The sequence below is a fragment of the Triturus cristatus genome, chromosome 8, assembly GCF_964204655.1.
Source record: "Triturus cristatus chromosome 8, aTriCri1.1, whole genome shotgun sequence".
Taxonomy (NCBI): domain Eukaryota; kingdom Metazoa; phylum Chordata; class Amphibia; order Caudata; family Salamandridae; genus Triturus; species Triturus cristatus.
Window position 1 is genome coordinate 1,018,072,688 of NC_140591.1, and position 27,820 is coordinate 1,018,100,507.

At 46.9% G+C, this 27,820-nt stretch overlaps 1 protein-coding gene across 2 annotated transcripts in view; it reads right to left on the reverse strand.

Annotated features, from left to right (window-relative positions):
- Positions 1-8,303: 8,303 nt before the first annotated feature.
- Positions 8,304-27,820, reverse strand: part of MSL3 (MSL complex subunit 3) — a 197,423-nt gene continuing 177,906 nt past the window's right edge. For both annotated transcript variants that reach the window (XM_085622581.1, XM_085622580.1), the window contains one exon: positions 8,304-8,940. In XM_085622581.1, coding sequence (XP_085478707.1) covers positions 8,841-8,940 — 100 coding nt within the window. In that variant the 3' untranslated portion in view covers positions 8,304-8,840. The remainder of the gene's footprint in view (positions 8,941-27,820) is intronic.

A 27,820-nucleotide genomic window follows, 5' to 3' on the forward strand; every position in this document is an offset into this window, starting at 1 on the left:
CAGAGGCGCAGAGCCTCCTGACAAAGGGTCCACGACCCCACCCCGCCTTGTTTGTTGCAATACCACATGGCGGTGGTGTTGTCCGTGAACACCTGCACTACACTTCCCCGGACAGAGGGAAGGAATGCCTTCAGTGCAAGCCGGATCGCCCTCTGCTCCAGAAGGTTGATATGGAGCCGGGACTCCGTCGTAGACCAGAAGCCTCTGATCTCCACCTCTCCCATGTGGCCTCCCCATCCTAGGAGAGACGCATCTGTCACCACTACGTGCTCCGGTTGGGGTAGGGAGTGGGATCTGCCACTGACCCAATCGCGATCTGTGAGCCACCACTGCAACTGTCACGCAGTGCCCTCCGAGATCAGGACGTGGTCGGACAGGTTGCCCCGATGCTGGGCCCACTGAAACTTCAGGTCCCACTGCAGAGCCCACATTCGCCACCTGGCGTGATGCACCAACAGGATGCAGGAGGCCATCAGACCCAGAAGCCGCAGCACCAACCTGACCGAATCCCGGGATAGAGGCCGAAAGATGGGAATCAGAGCCTGAATATCCCGGACCCGCTGTTCCGGAGGATAGGCCCGGAACTGCAAAGAGTCCAGAACCGCTCCGATGAAGAGGAGCTGCTGGGAGGGACTCAGATGCGACTTCGGCACGTTGATGGAGAACCCCAGCGAATGCAAGAGGTCTGCCGTAGTCTGGAGGTGGGAGACGACTGCTTGGGGCGAGCCCACCTTCAACAACCAGTCGTCGAGATAGGGGAAGACTGAAACCCCTGATCTGCGCAGATGAGCTGCGACCACTGCCATCACTTTCGTGAACACCCGAGGGGCACTGGTGAGGCCGAAGGGGAGCACGGTAAACTGAAAATGCTCCTGGCCCACCGTGAATCGCAGGTAACGCCGGAGGACCGGCAGGACGGAGATGTGGAAGTATGCGTCCTGCAAGTCCAACGCTACCATCCAGTCTCCAGGGTCTAGGGCAGTCAGAACCTGAGCTACAGTGAGCATCTTGAACTTCTCCTTCCGGAGGAAGGTGTTGACGCTCCTGAGGTCCAAGATAGGGCGTAGGCCCCCTTTGCCCTTCTTGGGAACCAGAAAGTAGTGGGAATAACAACCACGACCTACTTCTGGACCGGGAATGCGCTCGATGGCCCCCTTGGACAAGAGGGCCGTAACTTCCTCCTGCATAAGTTGCAAGTGATCCCCCGAAATTCAGTGGCACTGCGGTGGTACGGCTGGAGGGGTCGCCTCGAAGGGGAGGGAGTAGCCCCTTCGGACGATTTGCAGCACCCACCTGTCCAACGTGATGGAACGCTAGTGGAGCAGGTGATGGCGAACTCTGCCTCCCACTGGCGTGGAATGGGCCTGAAAGCACGGACTAGGAGGGCTTTGAGACGGATGCTGCTGGGGTAGATGTGGACGGCCCGGCACATTGTCCCCCTGTACCGCCTCGGCGGAATCTATGTCCACGACCGCGTGGAGGTTGGTTCTGCGGCCTGTGGCTAGGTGGATGTGAGGGGGCGCCCCTTCCTTTGCCACGAAAGGGGCGAAAAGCGGACGCAGGCCGAGAGGCCCAAGGACTTGGCCGTAGCCGTAGCCCTGGAGTCCTTAAAGCACTCCAGCGCACTATCCACTTTGTCTCCAAAAAGGCGACTGCCATCGAAGGGCATGTCCATGAGGGTGCTCTGGACATCCCCAGAAAAACTCGTAGACCGCAGCCAGGCGTGGCGACGAAGCGCCACCGTGGTAGACATTTCCCTACCCAGCGAGTCCGTAGTGTCCAGTCCACATCGGATTGCATGCCGTGCTGCATCCCGCCCCTCGGCAAGAGCCTGGGCGAGCCGTGTCCGGGCCTCCTCCGGACACTGGGGCAGCACGTCCTCCACCGTATCCCACAGGGAGTGGGAGTAACGGTCCAAGAGACAAGCGGTGTTAATAGACCGCAATCCCAAACTAAGGGAGGAGAACAGCTTCTTACCAAACTGTTCTAGCCTCTTGGATTCCTGATAGGGGGAGCGGACGGGAAGGAGGTCTGGGAAGTAGAGGCCTGGAGAACCAGGCTCTCGGGCGTGGGGTGCATGGACAGAAAACTGGGGTCGCCCGGTGCAGGGAGGTGGCGCCGGGCCACGTTCCGGTCCACAGGAGGTACTGTGGAGGGCTTGGACCAGGTGCCCTTCAGAACGTCCACTAGTGCTTCATTAAACTGCAGCAGAGGCTCCAAGGAGCTTTCTGACAGTTGGAGCACTTCTGTGAGGAGGTTAGTCCTCACGGCCACAGCAGGTAGCTCCAGACCAAGGGCTTCGGCTGCCTTGCGCAGCACCACAGAAAATGCAGCACCTTCCTCCGAAGCCACGGTCGGAGGAGAGATGAAGCCAGTGTCAGGGGAGGTGTCAAGACCACTGGCATCCCCCAGCTCATCTGTCCAGTCCTGTGATAACTGGCCCTGCCAGGCCAGAGGGTCATCAGACCCCTCCCAGTCATCAAAGTCATACGATTCCTGGCAGACAGGTGGAATGATCGGAGCTGGGCAGAAGATGAAATTGCCACCCATCGGCGTCGGGTGTGGCGCCGGACAGCGCCGCTCCTACGCCGGGCCCGGACCGGAACTGAACCGGGGTACGGCGTCGTCCGAAGGCAGCGCCAGTGGTGACACCGGAGTCGGCGCCGGCGGAGGGGTCGTGAGGTCGACCGGCACCGACTGGGATCCAGGCCTGGAGCCCGCGGGGACCTGCGGCGTCGGGACCGGAGTCGATGACGGCGCCGGTGCCGTCGGCTCGCTAGGTCTCCCAGTCGAGCCCGTGGGGCCCGAAGGCGCGCCGGCAGGCGTCGACGGTGGAGCCAGGCCTCTCATGGTCGAGAGGAAGGCACTGATCTCTGCCAGAGTTGCGTCAGTCCCAGGGACCGGCAGGTATGGGGACGGACGTGACTCCTGCGGCTCCGACGGAGCCGCGTGGGTGGTACCACCCGAACCCTCAGGCGAGGGGAGCCTGAAGAGCGATGACCTCCGAGGCAACGGGAGCACAAATTGGCTCATTAGAATGGGTAAATACGATGTCAATGAATACCGTGATATGTGCAGGCCCGACAATGACAATACCAATAAATGCAATGTCAACGTGTGCCATCACAGCACAACCGTGCTGATACGGACAGCAATGATATCAATGTATGCCATTATCCATGTATGAATGACAAGGTTGTTACCAGTAAAAGCAATGTAAATGTACTTCATGATCTAGGAATGCATTACTATGTCAATATCAGTAAAAACAATATAAATGTACGCTATGACAACTGTACACGCAATATTGAAAATGTCGATGAAATGACACCAGTGGCTGCCATATTATTTTCAGGAGTTCCAGTGAACTCGCATCATTGCTGCCGGATTTACCCAAGGTGATCTCCTCATTAACGCACAGTCAGAGATACATGGTCAGACAGGCCCTGCTACCCACACCCACGCCTATCGAGTAACAAGTCGCAGGTGGCATCCCTCTTAATCCAAAGATAAACGCCTGGCCTGGGACAACCCTGATCGATCACACAGATAGATAGTTGCACCACAAACGGGTCCACACCAATTGGCCCCAATAAAACACATTTGGGCAAAAGCTCCCATTACGCAAAAATACCGCAAAGGTAGATACCTCATGTAGATAGAAAGACTCAGCCAATCAGAAAACAACATGCACACCACACATAGTGATCACACACTCCTCATGCCGGACATCTGGACACACTGGCCCTGCCCAAGGTCGAGAGCCATCAGATGCACACATTTGTTAATTTACAACGGAGATGCTTTTCAAGAACACAGAAATTGTTTTATAGTTCCTCACAAGATGTGTATAAAACCAGCCAAAACTTTGCACACAGAGAGACTTTCCTCAGATGCATTCTGTTGAGACTCTCCCTGGCCGCTGCGTTTAATTAAACCAAATTGTTACTCTTTTGCCAAACGCCTCTTGTCTTTTCATTTCTTTAAGGTGAATTCATATCCGTGCAACTGGCTCTGGCATGTACTTATGACACTTCAATAAATCATGCTTCCTTGCTTTCATTTCCAGCAAGGCTAAATATGTACTCTGGTCTTGTCTGTGGGAAAGACTTGTAAAATGACATCATTTATTCAGGGGCTGCAGCAACCATACCAACATTACAATTTGTGATCCAAATTTGCTAATTTACAACGGAGATGCTATTCGAGAACGCAGAAATTATTTTATTGTACCTCACAAGATGTGTATAAAACAGCCAAAACGTTGTACACTGAGTGACTTTCCTCAGATGCATTCTGTTGAGACTCCCCCTGGCCTCTGCATTTAATTAAACCAACTTGTTCCTGTTTTGCCAAACGCCTCTTGTCTTTCCATTTCTTTAAGGTAAATTCATATCCGAGTAATATACTCTGGCATGTACTTACGATCCTTCAATAAATCATGCTCTCTTGCTTTCATTTCCAGCGAGGCTAAATATGTATTCTGGTCTAGTCTGTGGAAAAGACTTTTAAAATTATGTCATTTATTCAGGGGCTGCAGCAACCCAACTAACATTACAATTAGTGACTGGTACTTTATTTGAGGGAGGTGTCAATCTTCAGAAAAGAAATGAGCTGTGGCTGTGTTCGTCGAAAGCATTTAATACAGTGCTTTGTCTATGACATGCTCCCATATGGGCATAAGGTCAAAGCAGAGAGGGTGCGCTCAGTCTTTCATCATCAGGATAAAAGTGTTGTTGAGTAATGTGCAGGCAAAGATTGGAATGCGGGGGGCTGACACTGCTCCTGCAGCAAAAATCGGATTACCCGAAACAACCCTGGTGCTGGCAGGGGGTGCCACAGCAGGTCTTTGCAAGGTTACTGTTTAACGCTCACTTAGCTTTGTTTTGTGGGCAGTGTATCACATCCCATGCAGCGCACTATTGCTGCTTTTTCGTGGATAGGAGTGGAGAGGAAGTCACTGGCATCCTGCGGCGCAGCTATAAGGGGCACAAATAAATGCAGATTATATCTAATTCCCCCAATCAGATACAAAATGAGATCCATGTGGGCAAAAGAGCAATATAACTGAGAAGGACTACAAACATGTTTATACTTCAAGAACACAACACATTGTTTCAGGAACCCACTGTACATGAGGCAAACAATATGCCACAGCAGACAGGTTACAACCATTGATGATGTACACGCCACAACAATCATGGTACAAGCACTGAGCGATGCTACAGCAATCATACAACAAGAGAAAGATGACACAGCAGTCATGTAACAAGCAGAGAGATATGCCACAAGTCATGTACCAGTTCTAAGGTCCTCACACAGGGAGACAGAACCAGGAACAGGCAAGTCCTGCAGAAAAACTAAATGGCTAGAGTGAACCAGCAGCTTCATTCAGCCTGCTGCCATGGCCCACGACAGAGCTGCCAAGTGCACTTGCTCTGTATGCCTTTACCTTCTCCCAGACAGTTCCAAGAGTTCATTGGATCTTATTAGAGAGTTCAAAGCTCCAAACTTAGGCAGCTCCTAAGCAGTGATGTAACTCCTACTTGGCAAGTGTCAGGCACAGGCTGTTCAGTCCATGATATGGTCCCATCTTAGGTCTGACACCAGCTGGGTCTAAGAAGACAAGCCACTGTCCACCTCTTCTGCTCCCTCTTCCATGGGCCATGCAGTTGTTCTGCTTCCAGACAAGTGTTAAGTCTTACTGCTTGGCTGTAGCTTGCTGCCTGGTGGCAAGTTGTCTCCCTCCCTGTCACCAATCATCCAATGTTGAGCGGTGCCAGGCAGGCCGCGAGGATGTGGGAGGGGGGCACCCTCACAGTATCAAGGCCTTCTCTGTGTCGACATCTGAAATTCACTGCAGCTCTCACCTAAGGCCTTGGTGCCACCATCATTTAATCACCATCCCTGCATCTTTCAACTACTCGGTCCACCACTCGTTCAGTTAGCATTTTATGCTTTCGACCTAAGGCGTTAGCATAATAAGATTAACGCTGCTATATTGATATCGTTGAATAGGACTTTGCACTTTCAGATTATTATTGTGCTATGAGTAAACTAAGATTATACTTTCAGATAGATTGTTATAAAAAAAAAAAAAGACTAGTATTGTATTTTTCTATATGGGTTAGAATTACTTTTTAGATCAATTAATACTATAGGATATGCTTTTTATTTTTGAGTAACTGCACTTTGTCACATTTAATGGGTTTTGATGCCGCTAGGGAGATAAATATGTGTTTAGTTTATCTGGCTAAGCGTGCTGAACTGATTTTGAGATGGTTTTACTTGATATGAACTTGCTCGATGGAAGAATATGTATGAATTATTGGTATTACCTGCTTATTTTCTTGCTCAAATATATATAAATATATATTTTTAAACTAGTCGTTCCACCAGCTTGTCCACTCCTCCAGACCAACCATCAGCTTCCAGGGGTCACCCTGCAGTGATGTCCCATGAGGCTGCTCTCCATGCCTTTCCCCAAAGAGGCAAGTTGTCGGACACCTGTTCCTCTCCCTCTTGTTCACAACCGCCAGAATTGCTTCCTGGGACATTCAGCATACAGTCCTGTTAATATTATGTATTGGGAATACTTATCTGGGCGCTGTGAAAGAGAATAAGTGGGGTAATAGAGCTCAGCCACGCCATTCGGCCACTTCCAGAATCACATTTTATAGTTGTCCCCTGTCCATCTCACCTGCCACTGCTTTACCTCATTCCCACATCTGACCCTGACACACTATTTACATTACAGACTGCATCTTAGAAATGTATGAATGTCAAACACATACTTTGATACCAGCATAGCACAATCAAAGGTGCAACCAACTGTAGAAGAGAGCAACCTGAATTGGATGCTGTTACTGGTTTATGAAATACAATGATATTTCTTTATATGTAGCGATCTGAGGCTACAATGTTTTAGCTAATAACCATTGATAGCACATTTACCTATCAATGTGAATCTTCAAAACGAATAGCAGTAGAATCAGTACTTAAGTTGTAAAAGAATGAGTAGCAGGGCCCAACGTTTTGCACAGAAGCCCGCTGTAGTGCGCTAATAAATGTTAGTGTGCCAAATAAAAAGTCTACGCAGTCTTGATTCTGCATATGTTCCATATACGGCCCATTGTGGTTTCCTCTTTGTTAGCCTAACTGTGCACAACACATTAGCTTTAGGCTGTGCTAGCTGTGCACACGTTACTGTATAAACACGTTTGCTTCTGTGCCACATTATATTTTCACACAGAACCTGCAGTTCTTTTCTCGTTCTGTTCTTTCCTGAGATTTAGTCTGAACAGCAGACAAGGTCAAACATCGATGTCCCTTGTTATTTTGTTCTGGTCAGGCACACATAGACTCAACACAGAAATGCAGCTGTTGTTTGTGAACTTTAGGCACGCATAGCAATGTAACACAAAGAGAGACTGATATTTTCTGAGAGAAGATACCAGCTGTATCGGAGATGTGTGCATCCATCTGTGTATGTTAAGGTACAGGGTCTGCTGCTAAATCCAGTGATTTTTGCAGTATAATCAGTTAGCTTCTTTAGAAGGGAAGAGGGGTTAGGCTATTCTGAATAATAATATGACAGGGTTTTTCATAAGTTACGGTTTATTGACAATGCTGATGGTATTTTTGCTAGGCAGTTTTCTGATTGTGGCAAGTATACTGCATTCTAGAGCACAGTTTAAATAAACATTTCAAACTTTCTTTGTGTCTCTGTCATATCTTATTGTGGACAAGTATGAGTGTGTGAGCGAAAGAGGGTGTCCTGTCACCGCGATTCCTAAGACGGTCGGGAGTGCTGTGTTCTGGGGTGTCAATTCATTTGTCTCTCTGAATAGGAGTAGGAGGGCAAGTGAGACACTATAGCTAGTCTGCCTCGGGCTCATGGTACTGAGGTGGTATGGTGACTCAGTCCCTATCTACTATCTACTAATGTTCAATGGCCCCAAGCATAGTTCTGTTCCTGAGCAGAATCCCGGCAACAATTCTACCTAATGCCTCCATAATCGGCCACCATACCTTCTGTGCCCCTTTCTCTCACTCTTATTTCTCCCTTTGTCATGATTTTCAGTCTTTCTAACTCCCCTTCTCCCTTATGTGTTTTCCTCTCTTGCTTTGGATCAAAGTCTGATAAGGAAAAATAAGTGCTTGTCATCAAAAATAAGCAGCAGTCCCTAAAAAGGAGTGCCGCGGTGGGCCTCACCTGCAATCATCGTGAAAAAGTAAGCACTGGTGGCAGCAGTTCAAATACTCAACAACTGCCAAGAGATCAGAAAAAAGTTATCAAGAGCAATCTTTTCCAGTTTTTATTTAAGCAACAGAACACAACAGTTCCTGACAAAAATATACAAACAAAATCTTTGTACATTATGAAATTGTATTTTGGACAGTCCCATAAGAAAGTAAACAGTCTGCGGGGGAAAACATTGCCACAGAACAAAAGTGTTTAATTTCTGTTTTGTTCATAACCATCACATCTTCACACCTTTCATCGTAGAAAATGAATGCACCAGGTAGATAATGCCAGAGTTATGGTCTGCTAAAATGTTTGTCCTTAACAAATCAAACTGTTCATCTGTTCTCTGAAAAATCTTTCCTTTAAAACAGCATCAAATTCTTCAGCCATCTGTAAGTGATGATTAAATGCAAAGGAGTGGGTACTCAACAATACCTCCAGTGAAATAATGGTCCATCTCTGCCAAAAGATGCATCTTTCCTCAAATGTTTTTTACCAAGTAGAAGAAGGCCATACTAAGCCTGGACGACAACATGACCAAAGCAGCAATTCCTCAACTAATGGAAAGTAGGTTTCATTTATTCAAGATGCTTTAATAGATTGCCCGAGGATTTTTGGTGCTGTAGTATGCTTCGCTTGCAGCTACATAGGCAGATTCTGGAAAGAAATCCTCGTAATATTCAGCAAGAAACCTAAAAAAACAAAAGAAACAGAACAAGGAACAGATCAGGATAAGATGAAAAATAGCATTAAGATAGTAGCTTGTTTTATATAGTGCTGATATACGACCCCATTCGGGTGGCCAACCGGCAAGCAGAGGCTACAGGAGGGCTGCAGCAATCCTTTGCCTCTGATATCCCGGAGTCCACCATACTATGGCTCTGTAAACTGGGCTATGTACAACCCCTTCACCACTTGACTCAGTGGAAGTGATGGCAAGCAGTCACAAGCTCTTCAGAGTAATTTGTATGGGGGTACAATAGACTCAGCACTCAGACACTCAACAGTGTAATAACGCGATTGTCCAGCTTAGTGCTTATCTTTCTAAGAAAGAGAAAGACTTTAGTATATAACAAAACTCAATACTACGCTTTACCCACAAATGATCAGGCACTGCCTACCAAGGAGGACGCCTTTTCTACCACCTTCCACTTTCCTTAGTCTAAGGTACCCCAGTGTAGGTTTCAGCAGAGATGCAGCGAACCTCCTTTTGTCTGGTGGGCACTACTAACAGGCACCAAGTGTTTGTCTGACCCACAGTTCGCATCTGGAGTACGTCTCACGCCATCCTCCTGTTCTTCAATTCTGGTCCTCCTGCAGTGGGGAAAGATGTGTCAGCTGCAGGTGCGTCAAGAAGCTGCTCCACTTCTTCCGAGCAGACACGGGTCATGGGCATTATCCGGAGGCAGTAGCATACGTTCAGCTGTCCTCATTTGTCAGCCATGTTCCTGGCAACCTGTGTTGCCAGCGGATGGTTTATAAGTTGTGCAGGACTTTCCTCCTGGACCGGGTGAGTCACCAATAGAGTGGGGTCCCTGGGGTGAGGCAACAATGCGGTAGGTTTCTTGTCGAAGGTCAGGGACGGCAGTGGAGTTGCTACAAGGGCCTTTAGTGCAACAGCAACGGCAGCTTTGTCCGATCGGGTGCACTTCCAGTTAGCACTTCGGCAGCTGCACAGTAAATAAGGCACATAGTGGTAAATGCCTCAAGGAAGCAGCTTCACTTCTAGTGGTGTAGTGCACACGGCACACATTAGGCAAGTGCCAAGGGGCTAGCCACTAGACATGGCCATCCATGCACACTTGAGACAAATGTCACAAGCTTGCCCAGTGCTCTTCAGCAGCGTGGACAGGTCAGGCATACTTAGGGCAAGTGCCACGGCTGTACCAGGAAGTCAACTCATGCCCTCTTGATGAATGCCACAATTTAGTGGTAGTCCCTCCTTGAGCAACACACACAGCTGGTCACATGTGGGGCAAGTGCCATGCCTGCGATAGCAGGGTCAATGGGGTGATCCACTTGGGTGCACTTAGGCATTGCCGCAAATCCTCTTCTTCGATTATAATGACTAGCTTGGAGCATGCCAGTCATGCTTCCACAAGTCTGTCAGATGGACCCAGAGCACTGGAGTCAACTGCTCTTGCCTATGCCAGTAGTCCACTCCTCCTGCAGGGTTGGCTTGCTTCTTCCCTCTCCTTCCAGATAGGATTCTTCTAGGCTTTCTAAGGCAAAGAGCAGCTGTTCTTTCAACTCAGATGCCAAGTGATGTCGCCTCATCTCTAGGATGAGCTATTAAGCAGGCACCAGTTCTGATTGCGAGGAGTCCTCAGGGTAATCTGCAGAGCACTCGCTTCTTGATCAACGAGAACTTTTCAAAACTCCTACTCATACAGGTAGAGCAGACAGAAGATGGGTATTCTCTATCTGCATTTCCAAAACAGGATTTTGGTCAGTTCTTTCACATGTCTTTCTGTGCCAGTCTCCTAGACTCCGATTTTGTCTAGAGTGACGCTCCTCACAGCAGGGTCTCCACCAGGGTGGAGTACCTACACCAGAGAGGGACAGAGATGAGAGAATTATGCCCTTTGCTATCACAACTACAGCTGTCCGGGAGTAGAGAGAGATAACCCGGACCCCTTTCTAAATGCCTGGTCACACGCTGACAACTGACTCTGCAGTCCCATAGTTCACACTTTTGATTAAATTGGCGAATGGGAGCACACCTCTTTTTCTTACTTAATTTTCCCACCAGTTCTCCCACCAAAAGTGGGTGTTTGAACTGGGGGTTGCCATCTGCTGCTAGCAGCAGAGGCTGGGGTCGCATTACAAAGGCAGCAAGGCCTTTGGAGCTTCTCTTTCGAACACTGTGCCCATTCTGGGGGAAGGAGGTGTGACACCTCCGCCCAGGATGTGCTTTGTTTCTAGCCTCAGAGAGCAGGGGCTCTTGAACCAAGGGTCCAGAAACATGTCTGGTGGTGGCAGGCTGCCTAAAGCCAGTCAGAGGCTACACCAGGATTGGTAGGCTTTCAGGGGACACTTCTGAGGTGCCCTCTGGGTATATGTTTCAATAAGTCCCACACTGGCATCAGTGTGGGTTTATTGAGAGAATAGTTTGATAGTTGACGACTTGTAAAGTTTCCATACCATGTACTCTCTATGGCTGCACTGGTATTTAAGATATTAAGAATAGACAAATATTTTAGAGGCATATCTACTCATGCATATATGCCCACAACTGAGTAATAGTGCACCCTGCCTTAGGGCTTGTAAGGCCTGCTAGAGGAGTGACTTACCTATACCTTAGGCAGTGCTGTTTGGCATGGCACACAGGCAGTGTGCCATGCCGACACTGAATTTTTTCTCTTCTCCAAGGCATGCAGGCTGCAGTTTTCATGGCCTTGGTGAGGGGTCCATAAGGGGACCTCTTCAGTCCCAGTGGCCTAGGTACCAGGGTACCAGTTACTAGGGAGTTACAGGGGTCTGAAGTGCCAATCGTGGTACAGTTTTAGGGAAAGAACACTGGTACTGTGAACCTGGACTGCAGGGACCCTGTACTCTATAGTCAAAGTTGCATCAAAAGACTGGCAAAAAGTGGGGGGTACTGTAAGAGAAACCCACTTTTCCACACACTGGGTAAGTACAATGAACAAGTTATTTACCTTTGGCTACCACTTATCTAATAGAGACTATCTTGCCACCAATTAATTACCTTAGAATCTACCCCAGGTGTCAGACTGGATCTGGAAACTTTTGAACAATCCCCTTGTTAGGCTCCGTGTGGCGGCGGCAGGCGTGCATGGTGCCTATATTTATTTCAGCTCAGTATACTGACCTCAGTCATGACTTTTTCTGTACCAGAAGCAGGGAGCAAAACTGAGGTGGACTGATCAGTGTGCCAAGGTGAGGTCCTGAAGGATCTCTTCAAAGTGAGGAATTGGGATTGCAAAACGAGGAGGTTCAGTAAGGAATGTGCAGCTAGATGGAGTCTCTACCAGATAAGGCGTTACCAAAGGTAAGTAACTTGTTCATCTGATAGAGACTTCTAGTTGGAGATTCCATACCTTAGAATAGGTACCAAGGAAATCTCTCCCCAAGGGAGGGTCTGTGCTCTGTGTTACACCACAAAGACCTGGAGAATCGAACAGACGAAATGCTCATCACACCAGACCTGACTGTCAAGGCAGTAATGTTTGTCAAATACGTGCAGTGATGCCCACGTAGCTGCCTGACAGATGTCCAGATCTGGGATTCCTCTAGCTAGCACAGTGGTTGCTGCGTTAGCTCTGGTGGAGTGAGCTTTCAAGCTCTCAGGGGGCTGCTTCTTAGCCATTGCGCAACAGGTTTTAATACAAAGAACAATCCATTTGGAGGTGGTCCTCTTTTGACCAGTTTTGCTTTTCTTTACACCCGTAGAACCAACAAAGAGTTGATCGTCCACACGGAAGTCTTTGGTGCAATTGATACATAAAACAGCAGCGCTGTTCGTGGGTCCAGACTGTAGAGTGTCTCCTCTTCCTTGCTACGACTGGTGGGGGTGAGGGGCATTCAGTTGGACAAAGAAAACACTGATATTCTGTCTGATGTGAAAAGGTGTAAACACCTTTGCTGAGAAGGAGGCGCAGGTCCTAAGGACCAGCTTGTCTGGGAAAATGGTTGTGTATGTTGGTGAACCTAAAGTGCCTGCAATTCGCTCACCCTCCTGGCAGATGTTATCGCCATAAGGAAGACTAATTTGAAGGTCAGCAGTCCCAGAGGGCAGCTGTGCATAGGCTCAAATGGCGAACAAATTAAAAAGGTAAGAAATACATTCATGTCCGAAATAGGGCACGATAAAAGGCGTAGAAGCATTTCCTGTAAACCTTTCAGTTAAAAGAGTCATAACACGTGAATTGAACGGGCAGGGTTGATCCGGCACCCGAAGTAAGACTGAAATGGCAGTAAATTACCCTTTAACTGTGCCCAAGGCTTGGCTTGGAAAGGAATAATGCAAACATAAGGACTTCAGACAAGGGTTTAGGCAGAGGATCAACTGATTTGAGAGTACATCAAGCAACAAATTTGTCCTATCGGCAGGCATACATTAAGTCGTTTTCGTGGAGGAATGACTGGCTACCGGAATGACATCACACACTTCGGGGTGAGGGGGGTATTTGTTGTTCAGGGTCAAATACCCTAAAATGTTGCTGCTCAATCTCCACGCATGTAGATGGAGAGTGCGCAGGATCGGGTGAAGGAGCCTGGACAGGTGCTGCAACAGAAGAGCCTCTCAAAGGGTCAGCCTGATTAAAGGAGAAATGCTCATGCTCAGGAGTTTGGGATACCAGATTCTCCTTGCCCAATCTTGAGTCACAAAGATGATGTTTGCGTTGTTGTTCTTGACCTTCTTGAGAACTCAGGACAGGAGTGGTATCAGTGGAAAGGTGTACAGGAGTAATGTGCTCCACTAAAGACAAAATGAGTCTTGGAGCAAGAGCCGCTTTGGGAACTCCAGAGTGCAGATGTGCTGACATTGCACGTTCTTGGTGGTGGTGAACAGGTCTACCAAGGGTCTCCCCAATCTCTGAAGAGACCTTGCACCACCTCCGGATGGAGATGCCAGTGGCGATCCGTGAGGCATCAACAGATGAGTTAGTCTGCTCTAGCGTTCAGGAATCCCACTAGGAGTTGAACCACCAGGAAAATGTTCTGACGTTCCAGCCATGCCCAGAGACGCAGGGCCTCTTGACACAGATTCCAAGACCCCACCCCACTTGTTGCGATACCATATGGCAGCGGTGTTTTTCGTGAACACGTGAACTAACCTGCCCTTGATAGAAAGAAGAAAGGCTTTCAATCTCAGGCAAATTACTCTCAATTCCAACATGCTGATATGGAGCCGAGACTCCACCAGAGACCTCTGGTCTTCACCTCTCCCAGATGGCCAGCCCCAAACAAGAAGTGACACATCTGTGACTACTGCACGTTCTGAATGGGGAAGAAAGAGGGTTCTACTGCTGACCCAATCTTGAGCCACCACTGTAGATCTTTTACAGTTCCCTTCGGTATCTAGAGCAGGTTGGAGAGATTACCCTGATGCTGTACACACTGGATCTCCAAATCCCACTGCAGAGCCCACATATGCCAATGTGCACGATTTACCAGCAGGATGCAGGAGGCTATGAGACCCAGCAACCTCAGAGTTAGTCTCACCAAAATTCAGTATAGACACTGAAACATCGGAATCATAGCTCGAATATTCTGACTAGCTGTCTTGGAGGATACGTCCAAAACTAGACTGTATCCAGAATAGCTCACTTGAAAAGGAGTGTTTGAGAGGGACTCAGATGTGACTTTGACACATTGATAGTGAACCCTAGCAATTGCACAAGGTCTGCTGTAGTCTGGATGTGGGAGACAACTGCCTAGGGCAATTCCGGCTTTAATAGTCAGTCCTCGAGGTAGGGTAACACAGCGAACTGAGAATGCTCTTGTCCCACCAGTGAACCGCAACTAACAGATGTAGGCATACAGGATAGAAATGTGGAAGTAGGTGTCCCGCAAGTCTAGAGCTGCCATGCAATTTCTAGAATCGAGGCCAGACAGAACCTGAGCCAAAGGGAGCATTTTGTATTTTTCCTTTTTCAGGAAGTAGTTGTGAGGGCTTAGGTCTAAGATAGAAAAGAGGCCTCCATACTTTTGCGGGACTAGAAAATAGCAGGAATAGCAACCACAAACTACTTCTGATGCTGGCACCCGCCCCATGGCTCCTATGGCCAGAAGAGATAGTATTTCCTGTACCAAGACTGGTCCTCGAAAAGCTGATCGGTCAACTGTGGCAAATGCAGCAGGGTCTGTTGGAAAGGTGGGGTACAGCCCCGCTGGACAATCCAAAAGATACATTTGTCTGAAGTGATTTCCTGCCATTGAGGCCACAAAAGGACTGGGATGCCTGCTGGTTGTGGTGGCTAGGGTGAAAATGACAGGGATAATGGCCACTACCATAGCCAAGGAAGAGTCAGAATGTGACTGTTGCAGGGACATTGTGAGCCTCAACAACCTAGCGGTGGTCCAAATGTCTTTGAAACGCTCAAGTGATGAATCCATCTTGTTGCTAAAAAGGCGAGCCCCATCGAAGGCCATGTGCATAATGGATACACAACAAGATGATGGACTGAGCGCTGAAACTTTTCAAACATTCACTCCCAGTCTAGAGATCTGTGTTTAATCCATTGTTCTTTTGCCCACTATGCCACCCCATTTTGGACCCAGCCATATGCAAATCAGTCTTGACCCTGTTCCTCATGGGAACAGTCCAGCCCAAACTGCCAGGCCAGGTCCTTCCTGGACCGGAAATAAGCATCCAGGGACAGGTTTTGGAGTTTCATCGCACATCAGTGCGGCTAACTTGAGACTAGTGGCACAGCCAGCAAAGGACCCACGTCTGGGCATACCCTTGGCCTCTTAGGTTGAACACAGCAAGCACAACAAGATGATGGACAGAGAGTTGAAACTTTTCAACCAATTACCCCAAGTCAAGAGATCTGAGTTTTAATCCATCGGTCTTTTGCTCACTATGCCACCCCAGTTTGAGCCCAGCCATAAGCAAATCAGCCTTGACCCTGTTTCTCATGGGAACAGTCTAGCCCGTACAGGCCAGGTCCTCCCTGGACCGGAAACATGTATCCTGAGACTGGTTTCGGGTTTTCTCCCCCTCATCAGTCAGGCTAGTTTGAATCTAGTGGCCCAGCGGGCAAGGGACCCATTTCTGGGCATACCCAGGGCCATGTAGGGAGAACATAGCAATGCCTGGAAATCCCTCATAAAGTCAGTTGTCATCAGCCAGACGTGACGTCAGAGTGCCAACGTTGGAAACAATGGCTCTGCCAAGGAAGTAGGTTGTATCTAATCCCTATCGTATGGTGATCATCGCGCATCTCTCCCGTCAGAAATAGCTTAGGAGAGTATAGCTCAGCCTCGTCTGAAACCATAGGGAGCATGTGCGAAACTGTATCCCAAAGAGTATGGGAATAACGGCTCTATAAGCACGCAGTGTTCAGTAGGGAAAAGCTTGTGGAAGAAAAATACTCTTACTGAAGGTGCCCAGCCTCTTGGATTCCCTATTCGGTGGTGTGGAAGGGAACATGCTGGGATTTATCCTGGGGGTTGAGGCCTGGACCACCAGGCTCTCACGGTGGGATGCTGAGGAGAGGAAGGCTTGTTACTCAGGTGTGGTGTGATTGTGAAGAGAGAGAGTCCTGTGCACAGGAGAGCCTGTGCTGGGCTTGGGCTAAGTCTCAAACAGGACATCAGTGAAAGCTTCAGTATGGGCCGTGAAGGGGGATAATCCAGGCTGAAGCACCTCTGTTAAGACACTGGTCTAAACATCAACAGTGGGTAGCTGAAGATACAGGCCCCAGCTGCCCTCCAGACCACTACTGGAAAGGAAGCCCCTTTCTCCGTAGCTACAGTGGGAGGAGAGAGAAGTCTAGTTTCTGTTGAGGTGTTGAGACCAATGGCGTCAGCCAGGTCCTCATATCAAGTATCCTTGGCCATGGACGATGCTAGGGGTGCGGAGTAGCCATAGGGATACTCCAATTCCCTCCATTTGTGTTCCTCAGAGGGCCCTTCAGTGAAAAAGGGCTCTGTCTCCAATTCAGGCTGAGCGGGCATGGTCGACGCCAGTCAGGGTCCGTATCAGAATCAGGAATCATGTTGGGACAGCTTAGCTCATGGGCGGTCTCCGGAGGAAGGTGCGGCCAGGGGTGATCCAATCTGAAGACCTAAATGGCACCCAGGGTGGACCCGCCGAGGCTGGAGCCCCAGTCGGAGTCATTTCTGAACCAATGGGGCCCAAAGGCTCTACAGAGGGATTAGACTACCAGAAAATTAGGCTTATGACCTCATAACTCACACATTTCGGCAGGGTTTGCGCCTGTTCTGGGTAACTTTTGGAAGCATGGAGCAGGCACAGTGTCAGACGCAGGCTGCATAGGAACAACCTGTGATCTGGGACTGGATTTTGAAGTCCTTCCCTTGCATTATCAAATGAATGGGAGAGATGCAGAGAATTTGAACAGTGCTTGGACTCCTTCTTGTTGGACTTACCTGGAGAAGTCCAGGATCGCAATGATAGCTAGCACGAATGACTCCGGAAGTGGTCTTGAGACCTCTCTCACGAACAGAGCGGCATAGAATTACGAGGTGAGCATCCAAAAGCTTCATGGCCCGCTAACAGATGGCCTTCGGGTTCATGGTCCTGCAATCTACACAGGCAGTGAGGCTTTAGTCCTATTCTAGGCACCAGACACACCATGTGGGGGTCTGTCACAGACATTTGCTTGTGACAAGCTTCACAAGGCTTGAATCTGGTATGTTTCTTCGGGGACATGTCCCAAAAAGTTAGAAAAAAGGCAAACTAGTCCAGTTTGACACAATGGTCAAAAAATGTAGTCAAGAATTGACTGAGAGGAGCTCGTTCGGATCCACGCTGATGCCAAGGATAAGAGGGAACTAAGGTCAGCTCGCTGGAGTTGCACTTATATAGGCACAGCCCACGTCAATTTCTGCATTAACGATGCTAACACCACGACACTAAATATTGACACGTAAGGGGATTGCTCAAAAGATTCCAGATCCAGTCAGACACCTGGGGAATGTTTTATGGTAAAAAATCTGGGGCTAAAAGACTAGAAGTGATCAATACAGTGCTCATGTTGGTCATCTGTGTAGATTAACTTTTGTGCATGACCTAAGCAGGGTTTTAAAACATATTTCTTCTCCTTCTCAATCATGACGTCAGTTAGTGACAAGGAAGGGTCTCCACTTGTCTAGAAAGTGGAGATTTTCCACACCATTTCCCTAAAAACAACTTAAAGCATGTGGAAAGCTGTGGTTGGAACTGGTTGAAGCCCAGGCAAGGTCAGGAAAGTATCAGGGTAAAGTCACAAAGAGGTTAGAGCGAAAACCTTCCTGGGGGACTCCCTCACATTTGACACCTGAAATGTCAGCTATGGTGGCTTGTAGGAGGGATCAGCAATTTCACCTCATTGGCTTAAGTTTGGGTTGTTTCAAATGAGGTGTATATGCTACTTAATATATATTGCTGTTGAGGCCCATAACCACTTTAACAGTTAACTGCTATTTAAAGTTACAGGGGATTCCCAGCCTGATGACAGGGAATGATTCAAGTATAAGTATATATCAAAGAATTAATGCTGGCGCAAAAATATTCTCTGCGGCTGAATAAAATCAGCATCAGACTTTTTCAGTATAGATGTATGTAACTATTTTGACCATGTGGACCATGGTACTCATTACCTGGGGGCTGGGGGGGGGGGGGGTGATATAGAGAACCTTTGTATGCTAGAAAATATTAATCAGACGTTTCTGCTTTTTAGAAAGAAGCAAAAACTGCAAGATACCTGTGGTGCATGTTTCATCAAGATAATTTCGAAATTCTCCCTAGTGATAGGTTCAGCCTTTCTGGTACTGTCAAAGACACATCATCATAATTGTTCTTTAATTTTAAAAATGGTTTGAACAGTATTTAGCTCACCACATTTTCAGAGGTGCTTCAAGGTAGTGCTTGCCTTGTAGGAGATCGGAAACCAGTTCTTTCTGATCGACCTTGATATTATCATTGGTGCCGCTGCAGCATGCCATTGATTTAAAGTGTTAAAAATCCAGGCTCTGTACTAGTAAAGAGGGATCACTTCACACCTGTATTAGACAGGTTCCTAGCACTCTTGGACCCAGATTTTTTCCACTGGTTGGCAGCAAATCTACTAGCTGGCCTCTCCAACACTAACTTATATTAGCAGATTGTATGGTCACAGACGTATAAAGAGGACCATTCCTTTTAAAAAAAAATTTTTTTATTTTTTATTATAAGCATATCCAGGAAAATTAAATAAAAATACATACAGATTCATTAAATTAAGATGGAGACAGTTTACAAAATACAAAAAGCATTGATAATCGTGCACATTTTACAGAGGGAGAAGAAAAAAAAAAAAAACTAGATTCCGTTATATTTTACCAGAATTATCAATTATAATGCATACAGGGTCTCAACTAATTCATCCTCGCAACTCTACTCCAATCAGCGATATACGCCCAGATCTTCCTACCCCTAATTTTGGCCTGTCTGCCTCTACAAGCATATATAGACATCTCTTGTTTATATATCCCAAGGAGCCTAGCGAGCCACATATGAAAGGTTGGTGGGTCCCAGTCTTTCCATCTTGTGGCCAGTAATAACCTGTAGACTGCAGCCCCCAGGAACAAACCATATTTTTGTTCGGTATTGGGACCCAGCGTATTATCATATCCAAGAATCAGCAAGGTCAGAGTTAATTCTGGTCTAAAACCAAACAATAATTCCCAAAAACCAGACAGGCCTTCTTTAAGTAGGGCCAGCTTGTCACAACCATAAAACATATGTAACAAGGTGGCAGGTCCAGCCCCACATCTAGGACATTTATCATCAACCCTCATCCCCCACCAATAGAGTTTAGCAGGGGTAAAGTAGAGAGTGAATATCGTTTTATACATTTGAGCTTTTAAATTCGAAGTTTGAAAGATTTCGGCTGTTAGAGAAAGGCTCATGTAGATATCACATCGGGGTTGCTCAAATTAGTTACCCAGGATGCTTCAATTTTTTCCAGGTCATCTGGGCTTTTATCAAGGAGTATTTTATTGAAATCCCTAATTCTGCTCGTTTCCCTGGTTACCAAATCTAATAGCGGAATCTCCTCCAATTTAATCTTTGGCTTCCATGTAGTAAGGACATTCTTGATCTGAAGAAATTTAAAATATTGATTATCAAGAACATCGAACACCCGATTTAACCTAGGGAATTGAACCTCTTGGACTCCCCCATAGAAGTCCCCTATTGTGCGCATCCCGTATTTTTCCCACATTTTCCCCCATATCATCATTCGCCAAATAGTGCAACAGTGATGATCGCCATAAAGGGGTGAATCTAGAGATTCTTGGAATTCCCATAACCTTAGAGACCTGCTTCCAAATTTTCCACGAGCCATAAATGACTTTGAACCGCGCCTTTTTATAATAGCTAGGTTCCAATTGTCTCAATAACAGCCCGGAAGCTTCCTTCCCCATTGAAAGTTCATAAATTGTAGGTATATTTGGGCCCTGTACTGGTTCCTAGTTATTATTCACCGATAAGAGAGTAGTCATCTGAAATAAGAGGGCTGCCCAATAATACTTCATAATATTAGGAACTGCGAGGCCTCCCCTTTCCTGGGGCAGTGCTAAATATTTGAGTGTTCTTCTAACCTTCCCATATTGCCATATGAACTTGGAGAAAGTTGTTTCCAATGTCTTCAATAAATGATCATCTACAACCAGTGGTATAGAGCGAAACAGATACAATATTTTCGGTAATATGGTCATTTTTAAATAGTTTCCCCTCCCGATGATAGATAGGTGCAGCCCATTAACCCTCCTTAAATCATTCTCTATATTTTTAATCAAAGGTATAAAATTGATTTTGCTAATTTCATCTACCTTGGCACTTATTCGGACTCCGAGGTAGACTGCTGAAGTTGCTCTCCTAGAGTCAATAAAATCAAGGTTGTCTGTACATAATACTATTGTTTTCTCAGAATTTAAAGCGTAGCCAGAAAAATGGCCAAAGGCCTCAGCAATCTCACCGATTTCTTCAATCGCCTCAACAGGATCGGGAGTGAGGATCTCAATGTCGTTGGCGTACGCCAATACTTTTGTCTCGAATCCACCCGTAATTATTGGTGTGATACGCCTGGTCTGCAGCAGTTTATCAACTAGTGGGTTGATATATAGGGCAAAAAAATTGGGGAACAGGGACAACCCTGTCTAGTCCCTTTTGATATTTTGATATTGCCAGATACCCCCCAGTAGTTGTAATCGAGCTATTGGCTGATAATACATTGCCTTAATAGCCTTTACAAAGTGAGGACCAATACCATTCTGCTCTAATATCAACCATACAAAGTCCCACGACACCCGATCAAAGGCCTTTTCTGCATCGAGAAGGATCATAGCCATCTGGCCCCCCATCCCGGACATAATGTCAAAAAGAGAAACAACTCTACGAGTATGGTCCGTTGTTCCTTTGCCCGGGATAAACCCATGCTGCTATGCGGAGACCAGATGTTCTATGACCCTCCCTAGCCTATTGCCCAAGATTTTTTAATAGATTTTTATATCTGAATTAATCAGGGCGGTAGGATGATAGATTATCCAGCGGTTTCCCTTTCTTAGGAAAGATGACAATAGCGGTCTCTTTCCAAGACTCGGGGGGGGGGGGGGGGGCTCCATTGTATTGTACACCCTTAAACAGATCTAAAAGCAAAGGTGTGGTGGATGATCCCAGGATTTTGTAGACCTCGAGGGGTATACAATCGGGGCCCGCCGCCTTTCCTGATGCCAACGTTGACAATGCAAGCTGAACTTCTTCAATTGTAATTTCTGCCTCTAGCTCCTCCCGCATGGATCCGTCCATCCCTTCACCAACAGTGATGCCTGGAAACAACCCTGCCATACCTTGGGAGACCTCTTCTCGAGTTTTATTAATATCATCTTGATAGAGAGCCTGGTAGTATTTTTGAAACTCCCTAATTATGTCTTCCGGATCAGTATAGGCTTGTCCATCGATTTTAATCAACGATATGGCACTTAACGCTATCTTCTGCCTAGTGTGAAGCGCTAACCTCCGACCGACTTGTTCTCCGGTTTCGTAAACACTATTACGGTGCGACTGGTACTCCTCAGCTGATTTCTGATTTAGCCAGTTGGTAAGCTCAGCTTTCAATGCGATAATTCGGTACTGAGTTAGATCTCCCTCCAGTCCCTGTGCTATCTGCGTAATGTGCTCTTCTACAACCCTAACTAGGTCTTGCATCAATTGTTGCTTTTTTAATTCCTGCTGTTTCTAGACCTAGTAACGAAAGAAATGGTCTCGCCTCGGAGGGCAGCCTTAAATGTGTCCCAGACCACCCCCCTACTAGCACTAAACCTATTTATATCAAAAAATTCCTGTGCCCACTTTTTCATATGAATGATATATTCACTGTTCACAAGAAGGTTCCTATCGAAAGTCCACCTACTCCGTGGTCTTTTAAAACTGGCTCTTTCAAGTTCTAAAATCAGGGGATTATGGTCAGAAATTATTTTAGGGAGTTTCTTAATCCTGGCTTGCACGGCGAGATCCCTTGTACAGAAAAAATATTCAATCCTGACGTATTTTTGATGTGGGCAGGAGAAATACCTATACCCAGGATTGTCAGATATCTACCAGGCCATGACTAGTTTTTAAAGAATTAAAAGCCCTATAAACTCTGGGCTTCCGACCCATGTATACCCCAGACCCATGGTCCAGAGAGATATTCAAATCCCCACAAAAAATCAAAGGGGTTGGCCAGGTAGCAAGTTCCACTTCTAACTCCTCAAATATCTGAGGATCATCCTGGTTAGAGCCATAGATTGCACAGAGCGTGCCACCCATAGCTAGTTCAATAATTGCCCATCTACCCAGTGCATCCACTAGTTTCCGTTTAGCCGTTCCCATAGTAATTTTTGCTAAAATAGCCACCCCGTATATTAGATGTCTGGGTAGTACATGCCAGCAGGTTATATCCTGTTATTCTCAAAACTTCTCTTTTCCCCCACGGAATGTGTGTCTCCTGTAAGCATATTATATCAGTAGGGTTTAATCTAATACATTCAGCATATCTTGCCCTCTTAGCCCGGTCATTCAGCCCTGCAATATTCCATGAGCAGATAGTTATCTTCCCCATATTAGATTAGGGCCATGATCCTGAAGTCCTCCACAAAAACTTCTCTGTCTCGTTCCATTGTTAAACACTTGCGTCCCGTTACACCAGTGATTTATCCCTCTTAATAGTCACCATGTTTTATATTGATTTCTGGATATGCTTCCCCCCCCTTTTAACCCTCCACCTTCCCCTCTCCCCCCCACTTTGTTTCCCACCCCCAGCTTCCCCCCCTCCCCAAATAGGACATACAGACTCAATCCTGAGTCTTAGCGTGATGAATGTTCTGCACGGCTGAGTGCGAGGGCCCTTACTCTAAGAACCATAACTAAACGCTGCTTCCAGCCAGAGTTCCCAGCTCTTTAATGCCTCACCGTAGTGCTCCCGAACAAATACTACAAACAGAAACTACAATTATAGATTACTTTTTCCATTAAGTTTGTAACTGTCTTTAGTTAGGTAGTCCATCCAGGTACTCTTTAGCCTTTCTTTCAGACATAAAAAATCTTGTTTGGCCATCAAAAATCACTTTTAAGCGAGCTGGATTGTTTAAAAAGGCTTGAGCCTTTTTATCCTGAAACGGTTTAATAAGCTGCCGTAATCGCCATCGCCTTTCAACAGTGGAGTGACAGAAGTCCAGACGGACAAAATAAGAAATCTCATTGCGAGATCTTTTAGAGTCAGGCTGTGCTTTTTCAAACACTGCCTGGAGTAACAAAAAATTGCCAAAATAGACTAGAATATCCCGGGGTAGAGCTCCTGTCTTTGTAGGCAATTTCTGGGCGAAGGGGACCCGATGGGCACGTTGGATCTCCAGAGCCCAGTTTCGGCCGGTAAGCTCCGGCAGAGAGTCTCGCAGCAGGTCAACCACAAAAGAGCGTATATTTGCTCCCTCGATCCCGCCGGGAATCCAAAGAATCCGCAAATGAGATCTCCGTTGGAAATTTTCGAACTCCTCCAGCTTCCATCTAACATCCACTAACTGTGCCTCATGAGATCCCACCATCGCGTGGGTTGAGGCAGCGTCAGATTCCATGGTGACTATCCTAGACTCAAGGTCAGTTAGGCGTTCCCCAAATGAGCTGCAGGTTTTCGTAAGTTTTTGAACAATTCCTTGCATTGTACGCATGGCAAGCTGAGCCGTGCGACTATCTTGGCGAGTTTCCTTGCGGTGCATGGAGATAGCCTGAAAAATAGTCTCTAGAGTTGGAGAGGTTGGCTCAGATAGAACAGAGGCCGGTTGGGAGACGAGCTTAGGTTTAGACAGTTGATTCGTTGGAGTATAGTCCCAAGCGAGCTCCTTGCCGCCACTCTTCTTTTTTTTCCTCTCAACAGTTTTACATTTGGGACCACCTGTCTCTTCCTCCTCACTATAGCTTAAGTCTGTGATGTCAGCAGACGACTCCTCTGTCCACTCGTCACCATCAGAGACAGAAAAAAAAAATTAACTAGGTTCCTTATCAGGCTCTATTTGATATTCAGTCAATATTGCTACTTGCATTTACGTTAACTTCAAGTGCATGTTTGGCAGTGATTGAGTCAAGATTGGCATTGGATAATTGCTCCTGGGAGTACTGACTCGAGATATTATGATTATCAGCTTGGGCCCCAGATTCCCCTCCATCAATGACTATGTTTCCTACATTACCAATATTTTCTGAGTAGGTCACCGCTATTGAGGCCAGAATCGGTGTTTTTTCTGCCCTCCCCATGAGATTCGGCATCAAAGTTTGAGATAAAGAGCCCCCAGGCCTACCTTCATTATTGACTGTCTCACTATCGAGTCCTTTTGCCGTCTCGCTCGATTCCCTCTGTGATGCCTGAATTCCAAACTCCCGGTTCAGGCAGCTCTCGAGGGAACGAGTCATTTCCAGCAGGTACTTCATGCAGTATGCTCGCTGCTGTATCCGGGCTTACTTCGGACCGAGCCATCCCCCTGAGCTTCCCTTCACGACCCGGACCTGATCTCTCGGCAGGACCTCTCAACAGGTCCACAACCGTTGGACCGGCCGGGCGACCTCTCTGCGATGACCCGCCTCTTCCTCTCTTTTCCGGATCCTGGCCAGTCAGCGTCCCATGTCGTCCTCCTTGCCGCAGCGTCTGAGCAGAGGATTGTGATGCGCTCAGGGGGGTCTCCACAGCAACCTCTCCCACTTCAATCCCAGGGGTCTGCTTGACAGTTTCAGCCCTGGCTCCCGCAGCGGCTTTGGGACCCATCTCTATACGCCCAGCAGTCCCAGTCGTCACCGCCGAGCCCACATCTCTCGCCGACACCGTCTGAAGATGAGAGCTCTCCCGGCAAGCCGCAGACCTGACCGCCGCGATCCTGGCGATGTGCCGTAGAATAGAGAGACCGATCACCGTACCCAGAAGTCGCAGGTACTCACTGCCAACCTTTTGGGGATAAGGTGTTTCTGGGCAGCACCCTGCAGTATTCATGGTCCCAGTTATGAATGTTTTTTTAAGGCAGCGTTCCCGAAGTCCACAGCCCTCAGCACTCTGTGCGCCTACGGTCTCAGACTAAAGAGGACCATTCCGATGCCACCAATGTCTGTATCTCCATCAGCATGTGTAAACCCGTGTTAGAGCACAAAAAATGAAAAGGGACATGCACATGATGACAGAGATCTGTAATGATTATATATGTAATACACAAACAAATGGGTACTACAATATCAGATAAGAATAAGAAAAATAAACTGTTAGCTTCATTAATAACCATGAGGATTTGAAAATGAACTTTCTTTTCTGTTTGATTATATTGCTTAAGGGAAGCTACAGTTAATAACGGAAAAAAAAGAAAAAAACTGAAATCAGCAAGAAATGGTTAGCTTTGCAAGCTTAACTCATGCACGGCATACCTGCTTCTTACCTCATACATGCTACGCAAATAAATGATGGACGGAATGCTGAATTAAGCATACATTCACCCCCAGTTAAGAGATCTGGGTTAAATCCATTGTTCTTTTGCTCACCATGCCACCCCAGTTTAGACCCAGCCATGGAAGACCTGGCTTGGCAGTTCGGTCTGGTCTGAACTGAGGTGGCGAAGTGAGCTAAAGAATGATGATGGATTTTACCCAGAACTGTGACTGGGGGTGAGTGTCTGAAAAGTTTCAGCACTCCGTCCATCATTTCCTTGTGTTTGCTTTGTTAGCCCTAAGTTGGCAGGGTATGCCCAAACGTGGGTCCCTTGCTCACTTTGCCACTGAATTCAAGCTAGCCTGGCTGTTGAAGGGTGTTACCCAGAAACCGGTGCCAGGATGCTTGTTTCCGGTTCAGGGAAGACCTGGCTTGGCAGTTCGGGCTGAACTGTTTCCATGAGGCACAGAGTCAAGAATGATTTGCATATAGCTGGGTCTGAACTGAGGTGGCGAAGTGGGCTAAAGAATGATGATGGATTCAACCCAGATCTGTGACTGGGGGTGAGTGTCTGAAAAGTTTCAACACTCCGTCCATCATCTCCTTGTGTTTGCTTTCTTACCTCATACATGACATCACTGATGAGATCACAAATTATATCACTAATAGCATCTCAAATAATATCATTGAGAAGCAAGGACTGTTACCCAACTTCCTGGGCAGCCAACCTACCACACAGCTTAACACTGCTGAGCAAATCCACATGCAACCACAGGGCCTGTGTAGGTGCTTAGATTTTTTGTTTAATCCAAATGAGCAGAGCTAAAGGCAGTGAGTAGCAGGCACTTGAAATATTACCAGTCCCATATGCCGCCTTCGGCTGTGTGCAGTAGGCTCTTAGTGCAGGCCCTGTTCCAGCTTCCGAAGCACTGAATAAGTTGTGCAAGGCCTTTGGTCGAGCACACTGGGCTGACAGGCAGGGCCCTGGCCTGTAGCCATACTCTGTATGCGGCCTTCAGCAGTGGACAGCGGGCTCTGGACACAGGCCCTGTATCTCAGGTCCACAATGCTCAATATGCATGGTCTGTTTTATTTTTTCAGGATTATAAAAAAAAACAGCTGACTCGTGTTTTGGGTGAACAAATCGTATGACAAGAACGTATATTTTCTTCCAGTAATATCTGCCTTTTTTTTAGGACCCTCACATACCCAATCCTCTCAGCAGCTTTCATTGGTCAGGTAGTCCTTCGCCACTTCAACCTTTTTTTTTTTTTTTAGGGCACAGGCTTCGGTGTCTGAGACTCTGAAATGGCTGCCACAACAACATTATTTAATTGCTGCCAGCCAATCAGATTGTCTTAATCATCAAATTGAACAAAAGTTAAATGATCTCCCTTCCAATGGGATTTGTTTAGTTTGTCTAATTTTGGATCCCTGATTCCTTCACAGATCTTGATCTGCTAAGGGTCTGTGACTTAACTGAGAAGATATCCCAAATCACTATCTAATTACCACTTCCAAACATTTTTCTCTGAAACAAATATACCAAAATACAATTCTTGAATTTGCACAAACCACAAGAAGGCTCTTTTCTGTGCGAGAGTCTAGTTTGATATCAAGATTGATCTAATTATGTCAAAGGTTTTTGATGTAGTTTTAAGCAAACTTGCTGATTGGAGGTTGAAAGGGAATCAACTTTTGGCCCCCTTCTTGCCTTTCCGAAAACGAAACCATGTGAGACTTGACATGCTCAAATTACCCACATGTACTAAGTCAGTAGCAAATTTAGTGCAGATTTGTCAGATGGTGCCACAATTATAAGCAAACCGAAAACAGTACTAACTAATATGTACCAAAACTAAATTATCACTGTCCACTACAAGGTAATCTTTTTTGCATTAAAACAGGAGTGTGTAAATGGTATCCATATTATCATTTCCACTGCATAATAGTG